At 31.6% G+C, this 27,647-nt stretch overlaps 1 protein-coding gene across 2 annotated transcripts; it reads left to right on the forward strand.

Moving 5' to 3' along the window:
* The first annotated feature begins 1,717 nt into the window (after window positions 1-1,717).
* On the forward strand, window positions 1,718-25,908 carry LOC145323747 (trypsin-1-like). 2 transcript variants are annotated; one of them, XM_080166248.1, is made up of 16 exons: window positions 1,718-1,795; window positions 2,473-2,649; window positions 3,108-3,149; window positions 4,176-4,236; window positions 4,737-4,814; window positions 5,222-5,250; window positions 9,249-9,315; window positions 9,641-9,718; window positions 10,099-10,183; window positions 15,312-15,386; window positions 17,655-17,739; window positions 19,545-19,637; window positions 20,405-20,490; window positions 23,127-23,260; window positions 23,677-23,734; window positions 24,237-25,908. In XM_080166248.1, the coding sequence occupies exons 2-16, from the start codon at window positions 2,581-2,583 to the stop codon at window positions 24,298-24,300; spliced, it is 1,104 nt and encodes a 367-aa protein (XP_080022374.1). In that variant the 5' UTR covers window positions 1,718-1,795; window positions 2,473-2,580; the 3' UTR covers window positions 24,301-25,908. The 2 variants fall into 2 exon arrangements, with proteins under 2 accessions (XP_080022374.1, XP_080022375.1); XM_080166249.1 differs by having other exon boundaries at window positions 9,249-9,303.
* Window positions 25,909-27,647: the final 1,739 nt, after the last annotated feature.

The raw sequence follows: 27,647 nt of genomic DNA on the forward strand, positions 1-27,647 counted from the left end.
AGTTTTTTGTATAATATTTGTATTTGTATTTGTTTGTATAGTAAAATCTTTAAAACAGCTATAAAAATACTTAATTTTAGGGACATTCTGAAATTGCCGTTTAAAGTTGTTCAACTAATAGAAGCCAACCCCCTTGAAAAATAATTGTCTTATTCTGAAAGATGAATTATAACACAGAGGGGGTAGCAGTCATCAAATATAAATGAATTTGAATCAACATAAACTTTAAAATTTGGCCGGTATTATCAATAAATTGCTGACTGTTACGGACACCTTTCTATTCTCTCGCACATATCTCTCACATAAGCGAACAGTATTCCAATAAAACAGCCAAACATTTTTATTTGCGCATTTACTTTTTGGATAACTTTTTATAAATTGAGGTGGGGTAAGGACAATAAAAGATAAAAGGACCTAAATGGATAAGACAAAGGCCGATAAATTGAAGTTTCTCCCCAGTAATAATAAACAAAATTACCACTTTTGAGATTAAAATTAGTTGTTAAAACATTTGAACACTCAACCTGATGAGCCGACCAATCAAAATCCACCAAAGTCCCCAAAGTTGTTAAGCCAACGAAAAAGAAAACGTTATTATAAAACTTTTGGAACTAGTGTAATAAACAGCCCATTGTCCCCTCTTTCACTGGATAAACATGACAAAAGTATCTAAGTTATAACACAGTTTTGCCCGGGCTAGAACCCGCAACCACAATAAAACGAGATGACGCAATTACAACTAATTATTAAACTTTTTGCTATAGATTTATGTACAATATTTTTTTCAGTTTCATGGAAACACCCTCCCAGGCTCTTTAAGGTCCAGTTACTTACTAAATTCCATATTATTATAAAAAATTTTGGTTTCAGTAGGGTTTCGAATTTCAACCATAGTCAATTGGTTTACATACTGTGTGGTTTGCAATATATGCATTAAAAATACATATATGAATATAGATAAAAATGCTTGATTAAGAAAAGACTTGTTATTTAAAAAGAAAATGTTAGTGATTTTACAAAGCTACTGTAAAATAGTCTTTGACTGTCAGTTTGTCAAATGATAATTGTTTTGTCTGTTGAAATTTTTTATTTAAAATAGATTAAAATTAAAATGAAATTAGGCTTTTCTAAGCTCCTATTAAAGAAAAAGGTCTGATTTTTTTATGTGAAAATCTGCTCACCATGATTAAGCATTTCGATCAGACAGCTTCTTGGCTGCTTTCTAGCTGCTTTTGATTTTGTTTTATTTTCTCAGTTTAAAAGAGTTTATGATTACCTAAACTTTTTTTGACAAGCATTTTTTACTAAACGTAAAATGTTTTTTTGTTATCTTTGTGTTTTTGTTTATTGAACATGATTACTTGTGTTTTAACTTTTGTTTTAAATTAAACCAAGCAAAATTTATTTGACTTAAACTACAAGAGAAATTAAACCGTAAAATTATATCATTTTAGGACTTATCCTTTACTATAATATAAAGAAGTAAGCTTTTTTGTCTGTAACGAAGGATTTCGCTAACCACTAACCGATAAGGTCCTCCTTTACTGTGAAAATTCTCACAGGTCCCGGAATGGTTTTAGGCTTCTTTTGTGACCTTCCACATCACTTAAATTATAGAGCCTCTAGAGGCTCAGCCGCTAGTATATGTAAAAGTAAATAGACATTTTTGAATAAAATAATCCTTGTTTCTATAATTAAAACAATAAAACTTTCTTTCAGATTAGAAATGATGTAAAAAAATAACTAGAAACTTGTTCCAGTTGCTTTTTCTTCTTTTTCTTCTCTTTTTTTTCAGGTAATTAAAAATCGGTATATTTTTATGGTAACGTACATATAAAGAAAGATCAGCTTAAAAGCTGCCTTCGGTTACCTGCACATATATAGCTTGCTTAAAAGGATATAGAATTTGAATTTACGTGTATATTATGACAGGGAAAAATTTTCATCAATTTAGGCTGATATCATGGACATCATTTATTAACCAGTTCTTTCATCCAAAGGAGGGAGGGGTGGGGTAAAAGGTAGAAGAAGGGGGGATCTTTATTTTAGCTACGAGTTTTTACTTAGAGAACATGTAAATCTGATGTAAGATCCAAGTGATAATATATCTAGTACTGCATATAATCAGCTAAAAACTAATACTGCACATAATCAGCTAAAAACTAATACTGCACATAATCAGCTAAAAACTAATACTTCACATAATCAATTCAGTATTTTCTACTCAATATTGTCTTTAGGCATTTTTGCAAAACCCAATTATAATAAACATTTTTCTCGTATTCATTCGAATCCGGTGGATAAGAACCGGTTCTCATCCATACGAAAAAACTATGTCTAGCATCGTATTATATCCAGCTTTCTACGAATATAAAAATGTACAATCATAAGATTAAAACCAGTTTTTTTAGCTGCGGAAAGCTGTTTATAATACGATGCGAGAAATAACTTTTTTTATTTTTTTATTTTTAGGTATTGTAATTGCAGTTACAGATCTGGCGTTCCTAATCCATTCCAAACATTCAAGATTCAAATTGACTGCCCTTCAATCAACATTTATCTATCCTTGTCTGATTTGAGATGATCCTCCAACAAACATGCTGTTTGTCAGTCTGTCTTCTTCTCTTGTGCATACAGTTGTCTTTACAGGTATTTATTAGATAAATAGATAGATATAAAGGTCGGTAGATTGATAAACAGAAATTTAAACAGACAGACTTGCAAACAGATAGACAAACACACAGACCAACACACAAACAGACAAAAAGACATACAATCAGACAGACAAACAGACAGACAGACAGACGACAGACCAATAGACAGACAACCTGGCAAATAGAAAGACTGACAGACAGTAAGACAGATGGACATAGGAATAGATAGTCAGACAGACACGCAGACAGACAGAAGACAGACTGACAGAGAAACAGAGAGACAAATAGGCAGATACACAGAAAGACAGAAAAACAGACAAACAAACAGACAAACAGACATTTTCACAGATAGCCACAAATAAAGATTGACAATTAGACCACTAGAAAGACAGCTTTATGAATAGAAAAAGTTTGTTATAAAAAAAATTATTTATAACTTAATTTATTTTTTAGGTTGAGTTACCTCCAACGTTCAGAGAAGGAAAAAGCTTTCCAGTAAGTCTATTTTGTTTAATTTATAATTGCTCTCTGAGTTTAATTGCTATAATATGTAAAAATATCAAAGTAATTTTAGTTGCGAAGCTGCTCTATAATTAACTTTGTCTTTCCATCCGTCAGTCGGTAACGCTATGGAGGATTGACTGTCATTTTTCGTGAAAATAGCCCTTACCACAGAACATACTGTATACAACTTAATTGGTCCGTCAGTCTGTCAGTCGAACTACAAACATATATTAATATGTAAAGGTTTCGTGATTTTCCCATGTTATCAATCTCTTTTATCTTAACCTCTCCCTCTTTTATTATGGCGAGGGGACAAATTCGCTCTAAAAATCAACATGTGACGTCATAAAAATAAGGGATTATCCATCACTTATTTTGAGCTTTCACGTATTATGATCATCGAACATCTAAAACTCACTCTGACCGTTTGTCAATTTTTTGTGCTTTTCTACATAAAGATAATTAATATAATAATTTATCTCCTCTAAAAACGCGAAGCTTTTCTATAATTAGGATCAGTCCGTACGTCCGTACGTAACGTATAGCTCCTTTCGTTAATTTAGTCATATTAGAATTGTCCTATCGTTTTCAAACTTTGCATGATGTTTCCTATAGGAGTTAGGTACGAGTTAGAAAGCGAAGCATTTCTGTAATCGTTACCAGAAAGTCCGTAGGTCCATTTTAAACATGTTGCTTTTTAACTTATTAACATCAATTTATTATGTGATAAAATTATCCGATTGTTCTGATTTTTGGAATACTGATTCCTAGGACAACAAAGTACATTGTTATAAGCAAAGCATCTCTATAATAAAGTCCTAAAAATGTAAGTATGTTCTTAAACAATATCCTGTATTTAAACAGATTTACTTACAATTTTGTTTCGTTCGACTTTTATACAAATTTATATTCTGATTATTTAGTTCTGACACTATACAAGTGCTCATGTTCGTTTGTTCTAACGTTTCAGAGCTTCGCTTTTATGGATGTTGTCATCCTTGTTTATTCTATTTTTAGCGAATAAACGGAAGGCAAAATTCTTTTCTGACACAGTTGTTCAGCCATTTTGGAACCTCTATAGGAAAGAAACATTGGATATTATTATCATTTTTGTGCTTTTCCATTTAGGATATGATTTTCTTGGCTGCTATTTAAGATACAAAAGCTGAAATTAACAAAAAATTTCCGTTTGACAGCCCCTTTCCACCCCAGGGAGGAAAATGACATTGGACACCGGTACCCAAAATTTTATTAGCCCGTACTCTTTTTTTGTCGGCTTAAAAACTTCGGTTCAATACTGATTGGTTGGTTCCAAACTAATAATTCTTATATTTTCACCCAATAATTTTGACCAAAAGGAGGGGTAATTTTGTTTGTCATCATTGTGGATGTATACCAATTTATTGTCTATTGTATTATCCCTTAAAATTCCTAACTTACCAATAAGAAACCCTACTTCTTATATTAAAACTATTAAGATTGTAGGGTCGTCCCCCTTATTTAGATGCCCCTAGAGGTCTCTAGGAGTACTAGGGTTTACAAAATTTTAAGATTAAAAAATCCAATGTTGTAAAAACTTAGAAAAACTGTTTGAAAATGACAAGAACTCAGCAGAATATCAAATCATTGACAGAAAAACTGGAAAAGAGTTAACCGAGGAAAAAAACAATATTTTTATTAAATTTAAAAAAATATAAATGTATAATATATCCTATTCTATAAAGTGGTTAGTATGTGTGTGATATTGTATGTCCCGAATGGTCTCGTAAACGTCTAAACCGATCATTATGTAAGGGGTGTCAAATATTTCGGGTGCACTTCTGGCACCCCTTGTACAAAACCCTAAGCACGCCACTAAATTAAGTTTTTTTTACTACTGCATGAAATTGTAACTTTACATAGTGTCTCAAAACTCAGCAATGTGACGTCATAAAAATGAGAGAGATGAGAGAAGAAGTGGGAAAGAAAACCCCTAAAAAATATGGATAAACCCAAATTTTTATGATTTTTGAGACACTTCGTAAAGTTGCCATGAAATTATCAAAAATATTGTTTTAATCTCCAGGATGAAGCCTATACCCCTCTTACACAGGTATTAGATTTGTAAATATAGCTGTTTAGTTAAGATTAAGACTCTAGGGGGCTTGGTGTCGCTTCGGGTACTAGGTAACTAGACCTCTCTCCACGCACCTTGAAACATACTCCGCTTTTGATTGCGGTGTAAAGCGTCCATTCGCCCATCAGACAACCAACTCTCTGAGATGCACGACCTTTGTCTGAGAAGTCCCAACTGTGCATGATAAAGAGTTGCGCCTGTTTTTGAGCCAAGTCATTCCCCCCCCCCCCCCTCTGACTATTTACGTCGCGCATCTGACATAGTAGCAGTGGGAACTATTTTTAACGCGGTGTCGAACCGAGATTCGAACCTATCACCTTCCCGACGACGAGCGGATGCGCTACGTGTTGAGCCACGGTCGCGGGTTAAATATAGATGTTTAACCAGACAACTACCTTGATCCCCCTGTTGAGGACCTTTTTCGTTTGCTAGGAAAATGTTTTTTGTTACTTACTGTGTTGATATTCCAAATTGAAAGTCGGCATCTCCTCGGGATGGAGACATTCAGTTATTTAACCCATTCCCCCTCTATTGCTTTACTCTAATACACATTCAATAGATAGATACAAATAGAAAATAGATTTATAAAAATTAATAGATACATACATAACATATATTGTATGATAAATAGGTTGACCATAAATAGATTTAATCTTATATAAAAGTAACAGGATGTTTTTGTCTGTAGTGAAGTATCTTACCAACCGCTGAATCGTTATGGGTCTCCTTTACAGTTCAGCTTTTGATTGGTCCAGTGAAAACATAAATATTTTGGTAGAGGGTATCTCCACCCTTCTTTAATCAAGAGATAAAAACCTTCCTCCTAGATGCCTCTAGGGGCATAGCCGCTATAATATAATATACATAAGTTTATAGATAGATATAAAAAGTATCCTTTTATAAAACTCCCCCCCACCGCACAAAAATTCCTTTGGGAACCATCAGAAAATCTTTTTCAATAGTTAGCATAAAGTTTAATATAGTGTTCCTACAAAATTTTTAATAGAAACAATTATGTCCATATGCACAATGATTTCGAAGGTGCTTTGACTTTTGTGTCAGAATCTAAATTGGGACATAGTGCATTTTATTACCCTAGGTTAGGTAACTTTATTTTACTTTTCAATAAAATCTAAAATGCAGCGGTTTTTGAGAAAATAAGATTTGAAAATTTCAGTTATCGAATGATCATGACAAAAAAAGCAAAGATTATTAATTTAAAATTTTGAACATTTTTGCTTTTATAAAGTCTTTCATAAAACATCTCTATATATGATTTATTTAAGGCTGAATTTCCGTGACCTTAGCAAAGCAACTGATAAAAATGGCCATTAATTAACTTCCTTCAGGAGTGGTTTTATGAAGAACTTTATAAAAGCAAAGTTGTTCAAAATTTTACATAAATAATCTTTGCTTTTCTTGTCATGATTATGCGATAACTTCTAAGGGATGAAAATTTGACTTAAAATTTTCAAATCTAATTTTCTCAAAAACCGCTGCACTTTTATTGAAAAGTGAAATGAAGTTACCTAACATAGGGTAATGAAATGTCCCAATTTAGGTTCTGACACAAAAGTCAAAGCACCTTCGAAATCATTGTGTATGTAGGGTAGCAATAATAATACAGGAATACGTTTTATCGGGTAGGGAGGGGGCATTAGACTTCATTCTATCATTCGTCGGCCTAAAAGCAGTGGGTCTTTGTACCTAATCTGGGTTGTACATACATTTTAGTAAAACACTAGAGGTAGAAAGGTGAAATAACTGTATCTCACCATCACAATGTCCTTGTGTCGACTTTCAATTGGGTCATTGAAAATTTACCGATGGTGTTAGTAATATTGACACAGCCAAGTAGCAGAAAACAATGTCCTAGCAGACGATAAAGGTCATTTGAAAGGGGAGGGAGGTACTTATCTGTTGTATGTACATCTATGCTATAGATCTGTTGTACAAAGTGACAGTGTATATAAGTTGTTATACAATTATTGTAAAACAAGAAAGATCAGAGCTAACCGTCATGGACGGACAGACGGTCAGACCGACCCTAAATGTGGAATATCTTCGAATAAAAAAAATTGTATGTGAATTAATTCTGTGCAATAATGTGCGAACACTACCAATGTAAAATCAGGAAAGTAAATGGCAATGGACAATAAATAAATCTTTCTACCAAAGTATACAATATTTGACCCTAGTTTCTGCCATTGTTAGCTTAAAATTAATAGGAGAAAAAAGGAGGCTAGAACGCATAATAATATCACCAACAAATCTAACCTACCAAAGGTTTTTTTTTTTTTTGTAAATCATAATTGGTGCAAAAATAAATGTATAAGTCGGCACAGGGTCCCCATTCCGTGGGTATAGTTACATATAGCTCGTGCCCCCTCAATTATTTTGTAGGAAAGATGAATTGTCCCTATATCCCAGCTCTGAATACATATTTGATGTGAAAAGTTAGGTTTCTAGATATATCTGTTATTGATTTCTTGGATGTTTACAAAATGTAGATCCTGTGAGTATTGGTGCAAAAAATATGACGTAACAAAAAAAAATTAGACAATGAGAGGCCACTATAAATTTTACCATTGGTCAATAACGGCCTCTCATTGGCTAATTTTTTTTATTACGTCATATTTTTTGCACCAATACTCACAGCATCCAAAATGTAACAATTTTTTAAAAAGTAAGGTCCAAAAAATAAGATTTTATTAATCCCCCCCCCCCCATCATTACAGACAAGGGGGAGGGGAGGAGATGTTGATTGGTTTGCCTAAAATCAAGTAGCCCTTACAGTGCACTTATTTAAAATACTTTATAAATGATCATATCGTATTATAGACAGCCTTCTGGGGATAAAAAAAATGAAAAATTATAAGATTAAAAACAGTTTTGTTAGCCCAGAGGGGCTGAAATCCCAGGTTTACAAAACTGGTATTAATTTCATGGTTATATTTTAATATTCGTGGAACACTGTCTGTAATTGCTATACACGATTTTTCAGTATGACTAATAACCGGTTCTAATCCACAGGGTATTAATTGGTTTCGAAGCCATGCTGAAAAATATATTCTATTCTAGATAACAGAACTGATCCAAAAGTTTTAATAGCTAAAAATGTTTAATGTTTATAGACATTAAGTTGATAAAGCCTATATAATGAAGAATTATTTGCCCATTAGACAACTTTCAAAAGTGCATTACAACTTTTTATTTCTTTGAGTACAGTTGTGTTTGTTTTCATTATATATAGCATTAATCAAATTCTTTTTTTTTCGCTATGTCCATTTTCCTTATGTTTGTCTGTAACTTTTTATTGTTAATATCCCACAAAGTACCATAGTGAGCACTGACAACCCCCCCCCCCTCCTTAAAAAGATATGTAATAATTTGTCAGGGGAAGTCTTTCGACTGTTTATTTATTATTTAGGTTAGGTTATATTGGTAGTTGGTAACCCCGCAGGGATAATGCACCACGAAGTCATAGGCAGAGGTTAAGAGTAGGAAAAAACTAACCCCCTCCCCCCCTGGAGTAAGAGGATGGGGGGGGGGGCTATTACTGCTCAACAAGCTCTTATCTATAGATAACGAAGTTACAATATTATTATAGCCCAAAACATCCGTATGTTCATTTAAAGTCAAACACCTTTTATAACTGCCTAAAAATGAAACTAGCAGCTGCGCCCTTAGCATCTAGGAGAGATTTTAATTTTTATTTTTATAATTTACAATAAAAGCATCCCCAAATATATATATGAAAATTCCATAAGATTGATTACTTAAATGGTTCAGTGGTTAGTAAGATGGACAAACAAAAAACCTTACTACTTTTTAACAATAAGTTGCCGATCTGAATATGCTGCCAGCTGCCCTAAAAGTTGGCAGCTGTTTATATATCTCTTGCAACAGACATAAAAAATAACAATAAAAAACACGCAACCTTACAATAATAATAACTTCTTCCTTTATTTTAGGATCCAGTTGAATTTCCCAAATGTAGCTTAAAATCTCGGAATTGCTTTTCAAGAGGTGATCCAGTAGGTAGAATATATACATATATATTTTTAATTCTTTAATTCTTGCTTTAACAACATAAGATTAGTTAAAAAAGGACATTTTAAATCAATAAACAATTTACATGAAAACTTATCTAAGATTAGTAAATTAAATTCAGCCTTCTAATTTTGCTCATGGAAGAATTATCTGATTAGTATAAAACTTTCAAAGCACGTATCATATCAAAATAATAACCAAAAAACGTCCATTGTAGGTCTAAGTCTATAACATATGCACCCCCCCCCCCCCCCCTATAATTATTTTAACTGAAAGTATAATGAAATATTTTGATTCATTCTTTTAATTTAAGTGTGTGGCGAGCCCGCTAGAAATGGACGTATTGTAAATGGTACTAATGCTTTGCCGGGAGCTTACCCTTGGACTGTAGGTATGTAGATAGATAGACAGACATATAGACAGATAGATATACAGATACATAGACAGACAGATAGATAGATAGATATACAGATAGAAAGATATGTAGATGGACAGAAGGACAGACAGATAGATAGAAGGATAGACAGATTGATCAATGTGAAAGATCGATGAGATAGAAAGACAGACTGATAGGTAGTAAGACAAACTGATATATAGAGAGACAGACATATAGATAGATAGATATATTAATGGAGAGACCGATAGATAGAAAAATAGAAAGATTTAATAAAAAGTATGTCATACTGATTGACAAATATAGAATAGAAATTTAGAAAGATAGACAGACAGACAGTTAAATAAATTATTATATCATTATTGAAAAATGTTTAGGACTTCAATTTGTGGATAAGCTTTACTGTGGTGGTTCCTTAATAACAAGCAGATTTGTACTAACTGCTGCTCATTGCTTAAAAGGGTAAGTTTCTTACATTTTTCGTGTTATTTTAGATATTCTTTTGTCTTTGACCAATTTTGATAGATTTAGGCTTTAATATAAATCATTCAAGGGGAAGAAAAGCAGAATATAATATACAGCTAGTAGCGTGCGTAAGGTGGTTATGGGGAGGGGTGTCCACTGTCCACACCCCCAAGAACAAAATTGTATGAGAAATTGCCTTTGCTTAGAAGGTTTTACACCCCCTTGGCGAATCTCTGTGCATGCGACTATAAACACACTTAATAAGTTCTGGTTAATAATTTAGGTACACCAAACTTAGTTCTTTTAATTGAAACTATGACCATTTTTATTTAATATTTTTTTTTGTAGCGAATCTACTCTATAATTTGAAATGTCCGCCTGTCCGCCTGTCCGCCTGTCCGTCTTAGTTTGGGGGAAACGTGATTTTCTCGGCTCCTATAAAAGATAAAAGGCTGAAATTTTTTTACAGCATTCCTATTATTAAGGAGCACAATTAATTATAAAACATCAATGGCGATAGGAACGCTTTTTAGCAAGTTTTAGGCTAATTTTCACATTTTTCTCCATATCTTGGTGTTAATGGTCCGATTTCCAAATTTTTTTATTTATAGTATTAAAATTAAATTTCAAGAAAACAACTATGACGGTCAGACTGCCTTTAAGCAGGTTTTAGGCTATTTTAATATTTTTCACATTTTCCCTCATATCATTGGTGTTTATGGTCCGATTTTTAAAATTTTTGTAGTTAAAAATATCAAAATTAAATTTACCGTTGTTTTAAGCATCCAGTATGTAATTTACTTTGACCGCCAGTCTATCATAGTACTGAAATATAAATATTAAGAAATTAAAAACAAATGTTGAAAAGGTTTTGTGATTTTTTTTCCTAATATACATGTCATCCTTGTTTTTAGAACAAATTGTCTTAACTAAACTTTTTTTCTTTCTTTCTTTTCCTTACAAAAATAAAATAATAATATAAATGAATAAAGGCCTATACAATAGTAATACAATATGTAATACAGGACTTATCCCATATAAGCCAGAATAAAATAGTATAAATAGGGTATTACAAAGAAAAAATTTGATTACTTTTGCAGTATTTATAAGAAATAAGAATAGATATATAAATACATGGTTATATTGACGAAGTAAAAATTTATCGTCAATTTAGGTTGTTACATTTATTGGTCAGTTCGTTCATCCATTAGGAGGAGAGGGGGTAAACGGGGTGGATTGTGAGTATCGTTAGTTTAGCCAGCTGTGATTTTCACTTTATTAGAGTACATGAAAATCTCGTGTAACATCCAAGTAATAGTATATCGATTGTAATAAGTATTATAATAGCAAGGATGATTATGCTCGAAAGTAGCATAGTAAGTAATCGTTACAAAATGGAGTGGATACAAAACCGCGACAGTTACAAAACCGCGACAATAACAAAACCGCGACATTACAAAAAAATCTATAATACTAAAAATCTATATTAAAAAAATCTTAATGCTAGAAGGTCATGGCCGCAGAGCTCGGCACCCTGGCCTGCCTAGCTACGGGCGCTGGGCCCCCTTGCCTATAACCTAACCTAACCTAACCTAACCTATATGTTTGAATGTTTAATGTACATTAACTTATTTATAGTTTAGAATTTCGTGGATTTTTCAAAAAGTGGTTGGTAGATTTTTCTCAAATTTTTAATATTTTTTTTACAATATTTGGGTTAGGTTAGGTTATGAGCAAGGGGGCCGAGCGCCCGCGGCTAGGCAGGCCAGGGGGCCGAGCGCTGCGGCCATGTATTCCTACAAAAATTCCTACATAGTTATATTTTTGTTATTGTCGCAGTTTTGTTATTGTCGCGGTTTTGTAATGGGGCGGTTTTGTTTGTCGCGGTTTTATATCCACTCCCCCCCCTTTGTTTTTTTTTACATTTTCTCTTAAAAACTAAAATTGCAAGTGAAGGGTCGTCTTCCCGTCTACCTAAATTTAAGTTCATATAGAAGCCTATAGGGGCGAATTACAAAAAATACTTAGAATTAATACGACAAATATTTGATCGAATTTAATAAGCGATAGTTATAGTAGTAGCTGCGATATTGGAAAGTACAAGGAAAAATATAAAATAATGTTATAATAGTTATTTCTCGTATCGTATTATAAACGGCTTTCCGCGGATATAGAATGTACAATTATAAGATTAAAACTAGTTTTTTTAGCCCCGAGGTGCCGTAGAAAACTGGATATAATACGATGCTAGACATAGTTTTTTCGTATGAATGAGAACCGGTTCCTATCCACCGGATTCGAATGAATACGAGAATAGTTATTTCTCGCATCGTATTATAAACGGCTTTCCGCGGATATAGAATGTACAATTATAAGATTTAAACTAGTTTTTTAGCCCCGAGATGCCGAAGGCACGGGCTAAAAAAACTAGTTTTAATCTTATGATTGTACATTTCTATATTCGTAGAAAACTGGATATAATACAATGCTAGACATAGTTTCTTAGTATGGATGAGAACCGGTTCCTATCCACCGGATTCGAATAAATACGAGAAAATAATTTATTATTATTTTAAAGAACTTGCAGCTGTGACCATAGCATCTAGGGGTTTCGCATCAAGAGGGATGAATTGAATGAATACCCTAATTTATATAGGTTTTAAGAATTGCTAAATAGCCTAAAACCTACTTGGTATCATTAATAAACCCTTCCTTTAATGGACATACACACAGACAAAGAGATATCATCTTATTATCATGATATACGATTATCATATTATCCAATACAAAAATCGTTTTAGTAGACTTGAAGATATCTTCACCAAGAGAGGCAAAAGTGGAATCTTAAATTTCAAAAATCGTATCGGCGTTGAAGATATCTTCACCAAGAGAGGGGAAAGTGAAATCTTACATTTCAAAAATCGTATCGGCGTTGAAGATATCTTCACCAAGAGAAGGGAAAGTAGAATCTTACATTTCAAAAATCGTATCGGCGTTGAAGATATCTTCACCAAGAGAGGGGAAAGTGGAAAGGTAGATTACAGTTTTAGAGGGTCCAAACCATAATCATAGATTATATTTCTGCTTCTATAAAAATGGATTCAACTCCCTAACTGTTATACACAAAATAATAGATTTAATAAACATAGATAGACAAGAGTAAGACGAAATCTTAAATTAGAGCTCAATGACAAGGACGTCGAAAGGGGTGGGGTGGGGTAAAGGGATGTTAACCTTCCCCCAAACGTATGCAACTCCAAAATTAAAAGTGTTGACGTCCTTGTCCTATGAAATAAAAATGTCATGGGCCTAATTGTTTGCAAACGAGATTTTTTACTTGGATTTTTCTTTCCCTCACTTCAGCAATTTCATAATTCAAGTCTATACGCGTTTTAAGTAGGCATCTATTTCAGTTGTTTATACCCCAAAATATTTGAATTATCCATAGCTAAATGGTAACTAAATTTCTTTAAGCATCTAATTTAGTATATCTTTTTTTCAGAATCAACCATACAGGGGAAAAATTGATCCTCCCCTTTATGATTAAACTACCTATAACCAATTGGTAGTTAAAATACTTTGTACATCTAGTTTACTTCATCTATTATTTTCAGGGTCAACCATTCACATTTAAGATTGATTCTCCCCTTTATGATTAAACTACCAATAACCAATTGGTAGTTAAAATACTTTGTACATCTAGTTTCCTACATCTATTATTTTCAGAATCAACCATTCACATTTAAGATTGATTCTCCCCTTTATGATTAAACTACCAATAACCAATTGGTAGTTAAAATACTTTGTACATCTACAGTTTGACCCTCGAAAAAGTATTTTTAAGCATCTGCAGCCCTTATTTCTCAATGAATTATTAAAAAATGCATATGTCCTTGTTCTCCATAGTATTCCACGTAAGTAGATATAAAAATATTTTTTTTACCTCCATTAACACCGGAGATTTTTAGAGCTAAAGTTTTGAAAAAGTGACTGAGAAAAAGTATTTTTTTTGTTTCTCTTATTTTTTGGATGGTTATATTATGTTTTTCTGGCAACTGAATAATGAGACACAAAGAAAAACAAGTTAACTAAATATTTCTTTTTTATTCCACCAAAAAATATAAATTTTTAATGGCAAAAAATATTACTGAATGAATTGATTATTTGCAAATTTTAGGTTATTTATTAACCCTTATTTATAGAAAAGGATTAATTATGACAGTTGCTCCGCCTACTTTTCTGACATCTCAATTATTTAATAGGGGGTAAATTAAGCTTTTTAGACTAAAAAATCACTATGTTTATTTTTATTTTCTTTATAACTTTTTTGTTATTAAAGTTGGGATTGTGAAACAAAAACAATTTTCCTGCTATATTCATAGAGATTTATTTGGTTTTTTAATCTTAAACAATTTTGCCTAATAAGTAAGTTTTTTAAAATATCATTAAACTAAAAAGACTCAAAAAATATGTGTAAAAAAATGCTTTTTACTCAAAAACTAAATTTTTTATTTCATTTTTGTATAAAGTTTCTGCTAGTAACAAAAATAAAAGGATTTCTAGCTTAATTTTGCTAAAAAAGTCGTTTCATGTTAAAAGTTACTTTTTCCTCAGTCACTTTTTCAAAACTTTAGCACTAAAAATCTCCGGTGTTAATGGAGGTAAAAAAAATATTTTTATATCTACTTACGTGGAATACTATAGAGAACAAGGACATATGCATTTTTTAATAATTCATTGAGAAATAAGGGCTGCAGATGCTTAAAAATACTTTTTCGAGGGTCATGCTGTAGTTTACTATATCTATTTTCAAAATCAATAATTCACATTTAAGATTTATTCTTCCCCTTATGAATAAACTACCAATAACCAATTGGTATTTAAAATACATCTAGTTTAATATATCTATTTTTTTCAGAATCAACCATTGATTCTCCTCCTTATGATTAAAATATCAATAACCAATTGGTGATTAAAATTCTTTGGGTATCTAGTTTAATATATCTATTATTTTCAGAAGCAACCATTAACATTTAAGATTGATTCCCCCCATTATCAAACTACCAATAACCTATTGGCAATTGAAACTCTTGGACATCTAGTTTACTACATCTATTATTTTCAGAATCAACCATTCACGGATAAGATTGATTCTTGGAGATCATAATAGAAGAATTAAATCAAGTCATCAAATCACAAGGTAAATATTTATTTATAGTATGGATTCAAAACTGATTAATTTCCGCTGGATTTGAACCAGTTCTAAGCCATACTGAAAAATCGTATTACAAAAATCTTCTGCGAATAATAAAATAAAAATTATAACATTGATACCAGTTTTGTTGTGTTGAGCCTTCGGGTTCTCGGGCTATCAAAACTGGAATTGATCTTATGATTTTTAGTTTTACTATTTGCGAAAGTTGTCTATAATACGATGCGATAAATACCCCATTATCACATCGCACGTAGCTTAGAACCAATAATTATGAATGGACGAATAAAGCGATTTGGAGAGCAGATATTAAGTGGTCATAAATAAACTTTTAATATATGTTTTGATTTTTATCAAAAGAAAGAACTATAGTTTTTTAAACACGTCCTCTCATACAAGAACTTTTCTGCGTGTTAATTTGTTATTTGTTGACAGCAACAAAAATATTCTTGTTTTTTTTATTTGTTTAAATGCATTAATAAAATCTTTAAAGTACAAACAAATAACTATTAAAATCATGAAAATAACACGACAAGCCTTTTAATCAAAATATTATGTCATTGTATCTAGGCAAAATTAAAAAAAAATATGTCTATTAATGTCTATCAGAGGTTTAGGGTTAGATAAATATAACAAATCTAACAATAAATGAGAAAACAATATTGTTATATTGTATATCCCCAATGTTAATATACACAATTACCCCCTCTGAAGATTAAAATGTTTGGATGAAAGGCTTTTGGACACTTCTAGTAAACTACCACGAAAAATAAAAGTACCCAAAGTTTTTAAAAACAACGAAGAAGATAAATCTTTGGGTACAAGGTTAATTTACTGTCCAATGTCCGCTGCCTTGCTGATATTTTGTTTACCTTTATTTGAGGTATGTATTAATTTATTGTCCATTGACTTTTCCCTTATTATCCCTATTTCTTCTAAATGATTTTGATAATTTTCTTATCCTTTGATTTGTGATTTTAAATGCACTACTATCTATGTCAAGAAGAACATAAGTTCTTATATGAAAAAGTTCTAAAATTCTGTATTTTTCCTAAAATTAATTGATAACATGTATCTTAAGACCTCTGACCGCCAGGGAAGATTCTTTTGGAGGGTAATTAAACAAACTGAAAATGTTAAAGTTGAAAACAGTACTTTTTTAGATTTTTATGTTAAACTTTATTTTAGATATTTCAAGTAACAAAAAGATAGATACACATGAATTTAATAATTTTAGTTAATTTTCCTTATGTTATGAAAATAAAATAGCACTGTATTTAAATTGCGTATAATCGATAATTGCGTATCAATTATTACGCCTTAAAAAAGGAAATAGGCCAAGTTTATATACTTTTGCGTCACTTCATAATACTGCAGTTACTCTATAACTAAAGTCTGTCCGTTCGTCACTCCAACTTTAATATGTCTTATCCATTGATTCATTTACAATATCAGCCAAAATTTTAGTTTTAATAATTTTAAAAATAAATTTAATGCACAATTTTTCTCGTATTCATTCGAAACCGATTAATATCCGGTGGATTAAAACCTGTTCTTATCCATACGAAAAAATTATGTCTAGCATTGTATTATATCCAGTTTTCTACGAATATAAAAATGTACAATTATAAGTTTTTTGTCCCGTGCCTAAAAAACTGGTTTTAATCTCATAATTGTACATTTTTATCCGCGGAAAGCTGTTTATAATACGATGTGAGAAATAATTATTCTTCTATTCTAACTGTATAACTATTCTCATCTCCTGTTGGCTTGTTATTGCAGTGCAACTTAGGTGTATAATCTTCTTGTTAAGTCAACTCCTTTTTGTATCTTTAATTTTTTGCTGATAGATTTTTAATTAGTATTAAAAACAAAATAAGCAAGAACCCTATCGTTCATAGAGTACACAGAAAATGTATAAAAATTGTGGCGATTTCCATCAAAGTGCCTTGTTAAGCACGGAAACCTTACTCCTTATTTTCACATAAAATAAAAATTAGGTGGGTGTAGTTTTTTCTTTTGTTTGTTTATTTACTTTAGGTCTGGTTAGGTTAGGTTAAATTGGGTACTAATTAGCCAGGCAGGAAAATGGTTGCAGTGCTCGTTAGGTACTTTTAGGGAAGGCACCAGTCAACCGAAGCAATGAAAGCCACTGTACTATCTACAATTATATACTTGTTATATATAACTATATACCCCTTAAATTGTAAGGCTTTAAACCTCTGATAAAAATTGCCAATTTACATTATTTTTTAGAACTGTTGATCGCGTATTTGTGCATGAAAATTTTGTGAAGAAAACATTCAACAATGATATTGCGCTGATTAGGATGAATTCGGAGGTAAGTACAGACTGCGCACCTACTCTACACGTTTTATAATTTGTCTGTGTTGTAGCCGACAATATGCGTGTAGAGTGACACGTCACATGGCATACTCTTATTAAAACCAAAGCTTTATTATATTATATTTCACGGTTAGTTCTTTTCGTTTATTTAGATGTCAGAATTGTCCTATCGATTTCAAACATTGCATTGTATAATAATTCATGTAAAAGTTCATTACGATTTAGAAAGCGAAGCGATTATAAAATCGTAACAAGTCCTCAAGTCTTTTTAAAACATTTGGATCGTTAACTTTTTTGACAACACATTATCCTATTCATCAATGTTTTTTTTTGTTGAAAATGATTCCTTGGACAACAAGGTATAATATTTTAAGCGAATTATCTCCATAATCATATTCACCTCATCAAGTTTTGACACTCTACAAGTGTTTCATGTTCGTTTGTTGAATTCAGAATTTTTATGGATGTTGTAATCCTTGTTAAAATCTGATAATTTACATAAATTCCTATAAACAATCATTCCTCTAAATTTTTATATCATCTCAATGAATACTAACTTTTTTATTCATTAAATAAGATTAATTGTACTTTTATAACGTATAGCAATTCTTTGACTAAGTTATGTAAATACACCCGTTTGTAAGGGATTAAGCAAGTTTAAGTTATATTTATGACATGGATCTAAAGGGATAAGACAATGGCAGATAAACTGATAACATCCCAAATTTCCCCTCTGTTGATTACAAAGTAATGGTTGAAACAATTTGACACTCAACTATATGAACCAACCAATCAAAATTCAATAAAAGTCCCCAAAGTTGTTAGGCTAACAAATAAGAAAACGTTATGTTAAAAATCTGGGTACTAGTGTAATAAACAGCAAATTGTCCGCTCCCTCCCTGGTTTTAAGAAGCTTTTGTGAAGTTTCATCTCATTGTTTTTTTATCTAAATTTCATTTTCTGAATATACGTTTTTTTTTAAATCTTAATTATGCATAGAAAGTAAAAACATTATATAAAATGCTTTATATATTTGGAAAACCTATACTGGGACATTTATGTTTCAAAAATTTAAAAATTATTTTTTCAACAAACTATGCCTTAAAAACCGGTTTTTCCAAAGACCTTATTTTTGAAGATTTACAGATTTAAAGATTGTGGAAAAAATGTTCACATTTTTAAAATTCAAATTGCGCGGCTTGTATTAATAGTAGAAAAACGTTATGCATATCGTTGGAATTGTCATAAACTCTATTTTTTGGAAATATAAGTGTCATTTTTGTGCTATTTGTAGTTTAGGAGCTACGTGATAAAATGTTCCAACTTACTTAAAACTTTTCAACCTTTCTCACAATTTTCAACGTAGCTCCTAAACTACAAATAGCACAAAAATGGCACTTATATTTCCAAAAAATAGAGTTTATGACAATTCTAACGATATGCATGACGTTTTTCTACTATTAATACAAGCCGCGCAATTTGAATTTTAAAAATGTGAACATTTTTCCACAACCTGAAATCCGCAAATCTTCAAAAATAAGGCCCTTGGAAAAACCGGTTTTTAAGGCATGATTTATTGAAAAAATCATTTTCAAATATTTGAAACATAAATGTCCCAAAATAGGTTTTCCAAATATATAAAGCATTTTATATAATTGTTATATTTTCTATGCATAATTAAGATTTGAAAAAAAAACTTTCTATTGAAACACCCTGTACAATACGAATTTCTGTAATTATTTTTTTTCAATGTGAATTTCGCTGTTCCACCTTATTTATTAAAAGATTTTAATAATTCAGGTTGAATTTTCTCCGTATATTTTGCCAGTTTGTCTGCCGTCTTTGGACCACACTTATCTGAATGAAAATGGAACAGTCGTTGGCTGGGGAAAGGTAGGTTTATTTTTTATGTTTGATTGATTGATTATTTAATTAATCATGGATCTCAAGGGATATGACAATAGACGAAATATTTATAAACGTATTGTATAGATCAAAATTATTGGTTTTAAAGTTAGACACTACCTGTTTAGAACTAACCAATAAAAATCTACTAAAAGTACGCAATGTGTTGAGTCAACGTGATTATAAAACTTTGGGTACCAGTGTAATTTAAAATATAATGTCCCCTCCCATAAAGTTGATTAATACAGGGTGTTCTTTTGAAGAACAAATGCCATGATTAAGTCAAACTTACAATAAGATGAACATATGATAAATATTGGTTTGTCTAATTTTTAAACCATTTGTTTTATTAATGTGCAAACAGAGACTGTTACGGCAGCCAGCTTCATACAAAGTTATTTTGTTAAAAGACTAACATTGTTATTTGGTCTTGATCCATTACGATTTCGTTAAATCACCTAATTTGACAAAACAACGATAATTTATGAAAAAGTATCATATATTTATTTTTATGTAAAACTCTCCTAGCCAATGAAGAAATAAAATATTATTGATAAACCAAGCTTTAATCTTTATCTAGTTAAACCAATCTATCTATCTAGCTATTTACAACCTATCTTTTCTATATAACAATTTATCTATTTGACAATCTATCTATTTAACAATCTATATATCTTCCGTTATCTTAAAAGAAGTATTATTTCCAATAATACATATATACATATATCTATTTGACAATCTATGAATCTATTTAGCTGGAAGAGGGCGGATCACCCTCCGATATTTTGCAAGAAGTTGTAGTTCCAATTATCTCAATCACAAAATGTAAACATCACACCAAGTAAGTAGCACATTAAGTTTTCTTTTTTTGGTAGCAAAGCTACTCTTGATTTACTTTGACTGTAAGTTGGTCAGAAAGACCGTGAGGATTTGGAAAATGTTATTTTTTTCAACTAATATTTAAGAAAAGCTGCTGATTTTTTGAGTTAAGATACCATCACCAATGAGTGTATAGTATACAACTTCCTTTGTCTTTAGGTCTGAATGTTATACTACAAAAGACATAAATATTCACCTTTTTTAGTGGTTTTCTATTGTTTGAAAATCACGTGCTCTCTCTTTCAATTGCTATGCCTACTTAACATTTATCTTAGATATGTCGTGTCTATGTTTCCTTCTATTAATCTATCATCCAAGCTAGTCATTAATCATTATGTTTGTCTATTTATGCCCCTTCAAATCTATTTACATCCTATTATATAAAGTAGTAAGCGTTTTTTGTCTGTCCCAAAGGATCTCGCTAACCGCTGAACCGATATTGTTCTCATTTACAATGAAGCTTCTTATAGGTCTCATAAGGTTTTAAACTATTTTTGGGGATGGTGTCTTCACCCCCCATAAAAATATTTTTTCTTTCTTTTGAAACTCAAATTTAGTCGACTTTTCCCCCTTCTACCTTAAGTGCCCCTAGAGGCTTCTAGGGGGCGTAGCCGCTAGTATTTATATATCTGCTTGTCTTTATTTTGCCTACATAACTATCTATTTATCAAAGGATCCGTCTATATATTTATCAAACAATATCTTCATCTATTCATTATCAAATTATCTATCTATCTATCTATCTGTCTGTCTATCTTTCTATTTATCTATCTGTCTATCTTTCTATCTATCTATCTATTTATCTATCTGTCTATATTTCCAATGTACCCACTTTACACTTTTCCAATAATTTTACTTTTTATATTAGAAAACTTTGAAAGAAACCACAAAGTACATGGTTGGACTTTTAAGACCATAGACAATTATGTCCATAAATACAATGTAAAAACACATTACTGTGTAAGAATTCTGAATTTTTGTTTGTTTTAAAAAGACTTTTTACATTTTTAACAAATTATGCTTTCAATATTTTAAAGAATTTTGAATGGCTGTTTCAAAACTAGCAGTTTATAAACTTTTAAACTAATAATTTTAATCTAACGAAAGGGTAATTTTGTTTCTTATCATTGTTAATGTATATAAATTAATCAATTAACCCTTAGGATCTCTGGTTATTTTGATATTCTATTGGGGTTGCCAATTTTAAAGTTCTGATTTTACTATTTTTGTTGTAAACATAATACGTGTCCTTTTATATCTTACATATATCTGTAACTTTATACTTTTACAAACATTTATATAATAATCTTTAATAATAGCTTTAATATATTTCTGTTATTAGAAAATTATAATCTTTTTTAATTATTATTAAACTTCAAATTTCTTTACCATATTAAACATATGTATGTGTTTTTTTTAGAATAAATGAAATTAGATTTGTCATATAAGGTTAGATTAAAAGCCAGAAAACTTCTACTAGAACAATGACAGGAAAATCCTTTGAGGATCATGGTACATATTACTTGAAATAACAGAGATACACCCTAAGTTGTTTTGAGTTATTTGTGAAGCATGTCATGACACTTCTATAGACACCTTAACATCGATTCTAGCTCAAACATAGCCCATATGAGGTCAAATATAAAAATGGTAATGCATGCTCTTTTTCAGAAAAACTTCGTCTTCATGGCTCTCATTTTTATTTCTTAACTCTTACAGTGCTTAATTATGCCTGCTGTGTTATGCTCAAAAACTCAAGAACAAAACTCAATAGAATTGATCCATGGCTTTTTAGGGAACCCTACTACTTGTTATATGATTGTGTTAAGCTATTTCATTGGCTTTTTAATAGTTAAAACCATTTTCTTAAAATTTAAAGAAAAAATTGAAAGTTCCAAAATAAGAAAGTTTTAGTTATAATTATATTTTAAAGTTTTGAGACTATAAACAAAGCTTGTACTAAAGTTGCTTTATTTGTACATTTATATAACTTTTTAAAGTTGAACTTTAACTTTCATTATTTGTGTACTATGTATAATATCAAATAGCATAGTACTACACATTTCCTGTAAAATAGTAAGTTGAAAATTTGAGCAAAATAAGGTGAAAAATCTCATTCCCAACTTAATTTCATTATTATTTTTGCAAGAATATTTATAAAGGAATTTTGAGTATAGTACCTTTCGTGACAAAGCCTCTTAAGGGGCTTTTCGTCGTATTTTTACATTATCTTTTGATAGGTTATTTTAGGTTAGGTTAGGTTAGGTTAGTGCCACGCAGGTTTAGGCAATTCACCCCGCAGGGTTAGAGCCCCCCCACACAGGGGCTAGAAATAGGAGAAAACCTTCTCTGAAAATACGGCGAAACCCCCCTTAAAAGGCTTTGTCAAGAATCATTTACCCACTTCACGTATGTAACCAATTAATCAAGGTGTAATATAAAGTACCCAAAGTTTTTAAGCTGATATATAAATTTGGGTATATTTTCCAATTTTGTATTTTTATAGATTTTAGTGTAGAAGTATTTTTTGTTAAAATTATATGACTTTGTATATTTTGCTGTGTGGTCTTTATCATTAATCTTAACTTCCTCTGATAGGTACAGAAGTAGAGAGATAACAGAGAACATGTACTGTGCTGGTTATGACGAGGGTGTTCTGGATGCCTGTCAGGGGGACAGTGGTGGTCCTATGGTGTGGAAGGGCTCTGAGGACAGTGCTTTCACACAGATAGGTAAATATATAGTGGATAGATTGATTGATTAATAAATTGATTGATAGATTGATTGATTTTTGTTTGATAAATTGATAGATTGATAGACTGATTGTTAGATTAATCGATTTATAGACGAGTCGATTGATTGATTGTATGATTAAAAGATTAATTGATACATAGATTAATAGATAGATTGGTGGATAATTGAGGCCAATGGGAGTTTAAGGAATTATAGGTTAAATTAATAAATATGAGAATGAAAAAAAGTAAAATTATAATTCTTTGTAAATATGTTTGTGTGTTATTTGATGATCTCAATTCACGAAGGTACAGAAAGAAGCTAGTTATAAAGTGGCTTCCCTACAAACAATCATATAGCTACCTACACAATATTAGATCAATAGATCTCTTTTAAAATTTTAATTTGTTTCCAGGTATTGTGAGCTGGGGCCAGGGGTGTGCTAGAGCTGGGTATCCTGGTGTATATACTAGGTAAATATATAGATAGATAGATAGAGAGTTAAATAAATAGAAAGATATTGTGAGCTTGGGCCAGAGCTGATATATAGAAAGATATTTAATTTATAGATAGATAGACAAGAAGATAGAAAACTATATAGTTGGATCGAACTATAACAGGTAGAATAAGTAAATAGGTTGTTAGAGTACCAGAGTTGGTAGGGAGAGATAGATTATCCTTATATGAAAGATCTAGCTAACCGCTTAACCGTTATAGTTCTCCTTTATAGTGTAGCTTTCATAGATAAATTTATGACCTTTTACGGTAGGGTACCAAAACCCCTCCAAGATCAATTGCCCCTAAAAAAAAAGGAACCTATTAAAAAGTTTTTCTTTTGAAAACTAAAACTTAAAGGGGAAAGGTGACCTCCGCGAATCCCACTCCCACCTTTAGTGCCCCTAGAAGCGTAGCCACTATATAGTTATTAGCAAAAGGCATATAATGGAAAAAATAATAATAATGTATATTTTGCAGGATTGGACGTTACCTGACCTGGATAATAAAGCATGTTACTGATCATAATTCTTGTTTTTGTTAAATTTTATGTTTTTTTTATTTACCTTAATTTGCCATTTTTATCATTAAAAAAATCTTTAAATGTTTTTAGATATTTATCTTGTTTCCCTATCTTTTTACAATTTACAAAATATTTTATTTTTTCAAACATGCCTCTGTTTTATTATTTTCATTTTTGAGCTTGTTTAATATGTCTTCCTTCGCTGTCTTTTTATTTATACAACTAAAATAATTTCTTTTGAAATTTTTACAATTGTTTGCATATTAAGATATATAAGTTGTAAAGAATTTTAATGTTAGAGGGAGATTTGAAATCTGCATCAAATTTTAAGGATTTTTTTTTATAAAATTCGTTTTTTGTATAATTCTTTATCTAAAAGCGGACATACAATTTAAGTTAATTAATTTTGACATCTGTGATTGGTGGATTGAAAACTATCTTTGCTCTGATAGGAGAAGCTTAAGTGTCGCACATCATTCAACCAATTAGAGCGCAGGTAGTTTCCAATCCACCTATCCTATTGGTCAAAATTTATGAACTTTACCTTTTAGATAAATAATTATACAAAAAACGAATTTTATAAAAAATCCTTAAAATTTGATGCAGATTTCAAATCTCCCTCTAACATTAAAATTCCTTCCAACTTATATATCCTATTGTATATAGTAAATTTATAATGTGATACAATTTGTAATTATGATTAAATAAGAACCTATATCAAATTATTTTTATTTTTAGAAAAACTAGCAAATTAAATTAAAAACCTCAGACTTTTTAGAAATATAAACTGGGAGGGAAGAGAGACTTTTTTATGTCCTCTAATATTTTTTTTTTTGATACTTAAAATGACCTCTTTTCATTCTTAACTTCCTTTCATTTTGGGTTAACTTCAAATTATTTAAGAAAATTTGTAGATAAAAAAATATTTTATTTCATAAAAATCTCATAAAATGGGCATTAAGTAGTTTTCAGTCAAAAATGCTCATTAAAAAATAATGCAAAAAAATGATAATATATGTACACAGTACTTTATATACAACAGTGAACTTCATTGACAGCCATTTAGAGAGTTAAGTCAATTTTAGAGCTAATAATAGGCCTAAACCGTTGTAAATGTACGCAATAATTTTTTAGGATAATTGTATTTTTATTTATAGCTTGTCTTTATGTGGGATATTAAAATTTCTTACTCCACTTTTCAAAGACTTTCAAGCTTTTTTTTTTGAGGAGGGGGAAGGAGGAAGTAAAATTTATATTTTTATTTTAGGGGGGTTGTGGAGTGAAATGTAAAAAATTACCTGACTTTTTTAAATTAAGGGCTCAAAAACATGGTTCCAAACATGTTTAGGGGTACAAAGTTTTTTTTTTGGGTGGGGGATACTACATCCCAAAAATCTTTTGGTTATGTAAAAAAATTATTGAGGGGTTAAACACACACCTCCTCCCCCTCCTTTGACGTTTTTGCAAATCTTTTATAAATTCTTTAGGTTTACATTGTTTTTATTGGCATAACTTTGCACCTGGCGGTTGATTTAGTCCATGATTCATAAATATTATTTATTTATATTTATTATAATATTCTCGGCATTATATGTATTGTTAAATTTTGAATAAATGTTATTTACATTATTTTTTTAAATTATAAGACATATGGGATTGGAAAATATTTTAATACATTTATTTAACAAACTGGTAATACAAAAGAATAATATTTAGTTTAACTTAAACAAAGCATTTAAAATAAGCTCTGGGATTTTTACATTTTTTAAAATAAAAATGTTTGACGTCTCAAGGATTCATTAAGTTTTTTGGATCTACTGCAGTTCACGGTAAAATATTGCTGGTAACGAATATTGCTAAAAATCTATGAATTTTAAAGGCTGCTAGCTGCCAAACGGCTGAACGTACAGATCATACCCGCACACCATTTTAAGCGGTATACGAAGGCCTACAAATAATCTGGAATAGCCAAGATCCAATGATGCACAGGGAAAGCTTCACTGAAGAAAAAACGCGTAAAAATAGGCCTTTTTCGCGCATTTCTCTGCACTGCGAGATAATTATGCATTATTGATTTATGGCTATTCCAGATTATTTGTAGGCCTTCTTGTGCCGCTTAAAACAGTGTGCGGGCATGATCTGTACGTTAAGCCGTTTGGCAGCTAGCAGCCTTTAAAATTCATAGATTTTTGGCAATATTCGTTACCAGCAATATTTTACCATGAACTGCAGTAGATCCAGTTTTTTAATAGATAATTATAATTATTTATCATTAATTAATAAACATCATTCGCAAACTTTTTTATAGTTATTTTCATCTAATCTAAATTCTTTTAATATCCACAAAGATAGAAAAACATATATGGTAAATACGTATTTATCTGGTAAGCCGAGCGTTCTCGGCCCACGGGGTAACGAGTTCGGATTCAACGAGCCCTAGCCTTTAATTATTCTACCAAACAAACAAGCAGGATTCAATCATACAGAAATTATATATTTAAACTGAATAATATTTACAAGTTATGTTTACTATATATATACAACAGATTATAACAATGGTTAGGTTTGAAGGGGGTGTGGGGCGCTAGGGCTTAGCTCCCGACGGTAGACAGGCTGTGGGGGCAGCGGTGGTAAAAGGGGAGGCAACGCCTCCCGGTTATATAAGCGCGTGAGGAACTCGTGATAGTTGCATGTTTGAGTCCCCTCCCCACATTTAGGCAGGTCAGTTTGACCGCTGGGTGCGGGGTCAACAGCGGTCATGAGATAGATGGTGATATAATAAGATTAGTGCAGGGGGTTTGTTATCATAAGTCACAGCGAAGCAACTCTGTAAACGGCCTGTCCGTCTGGGTGTCGTATTACCACAACCTCCCCTTCAAGGGTTGCGTGGCTCCCGAGCCACCAGGCCTTGAACCTGGGGATACAACAGCCTATGCCGGCGCAGGACAGGCTCTTCTTGGGGCACAGCTCGATGGAGGACAGCTCGGGCTACACAGGCTCCCCGGGACACTCGTTGCTCGGTCTGACTGTGGTTGGATATCAGCATTGTCAGCTCCTGGTTGGCCTCTAGGCGTGGGTTGGCGACGGCCAAGCCCCGCCGCTGGAAATTTTGCCTCGTCTGCAGGATTAGCTCGGCCTCAGCTGGTAACTGGACACGGAGGCCTAGGCTGACTCTGGTGGTTCCTAAGGGGGGAATGACGATGGCAGAGGGCGCATAGAACTCCATGGGGGCGCCTGCTTGGTTCAGGTTGCTTGGTCTCCTAGCTCCTACCCGGATGGGGATGGCTGTCATCAACAGGGGGCACATGGCTTCAGCTTCGTCTTCTGGGGCGGCCTCTTCCATCGCAGTGGCTGGTTCTTCTCCTACA

This window comes from Acartia tonsa, chromosome 7, assembly GCF_053477335.1.
Source record: "Acartia tonsa isolate MP-2025a chromosome 7, ASM5347733v1, whole genome shotgun sequence".
NCBI classification, from domain to species: domain Eukaryota; kingdom Metazoa; phylum Arthropoda; class Copepoda; order Calanoida; family Acartiidae; genus Acartia; species Acartia tonsa.

Bases quoted from the DNA above. Each gene is read 5' to 3' on its own strand.
- LOC145323747 (XM_080166248.1), top strand. From the start codon at position 2,581: ATGATCCTCCAACAAACATGCTGTTTGTCAGTCTGTCTTCTTCTCTTG. The intron at 9,719-10,098 runs GTATGTAGATAG...AAAAATGTTTAG, and splicing joins AGCTTACCCTTGGACTGTAG to GACTTCAATTTGTGGATAAG. The intron at 19,638-20,404 runs GTAGGTTTATTT...GAATCTATTTAG, and splicing joins CAGTCGTTGGCTGGGGAAAG to CTGGAAGAGGGCGGATCACC.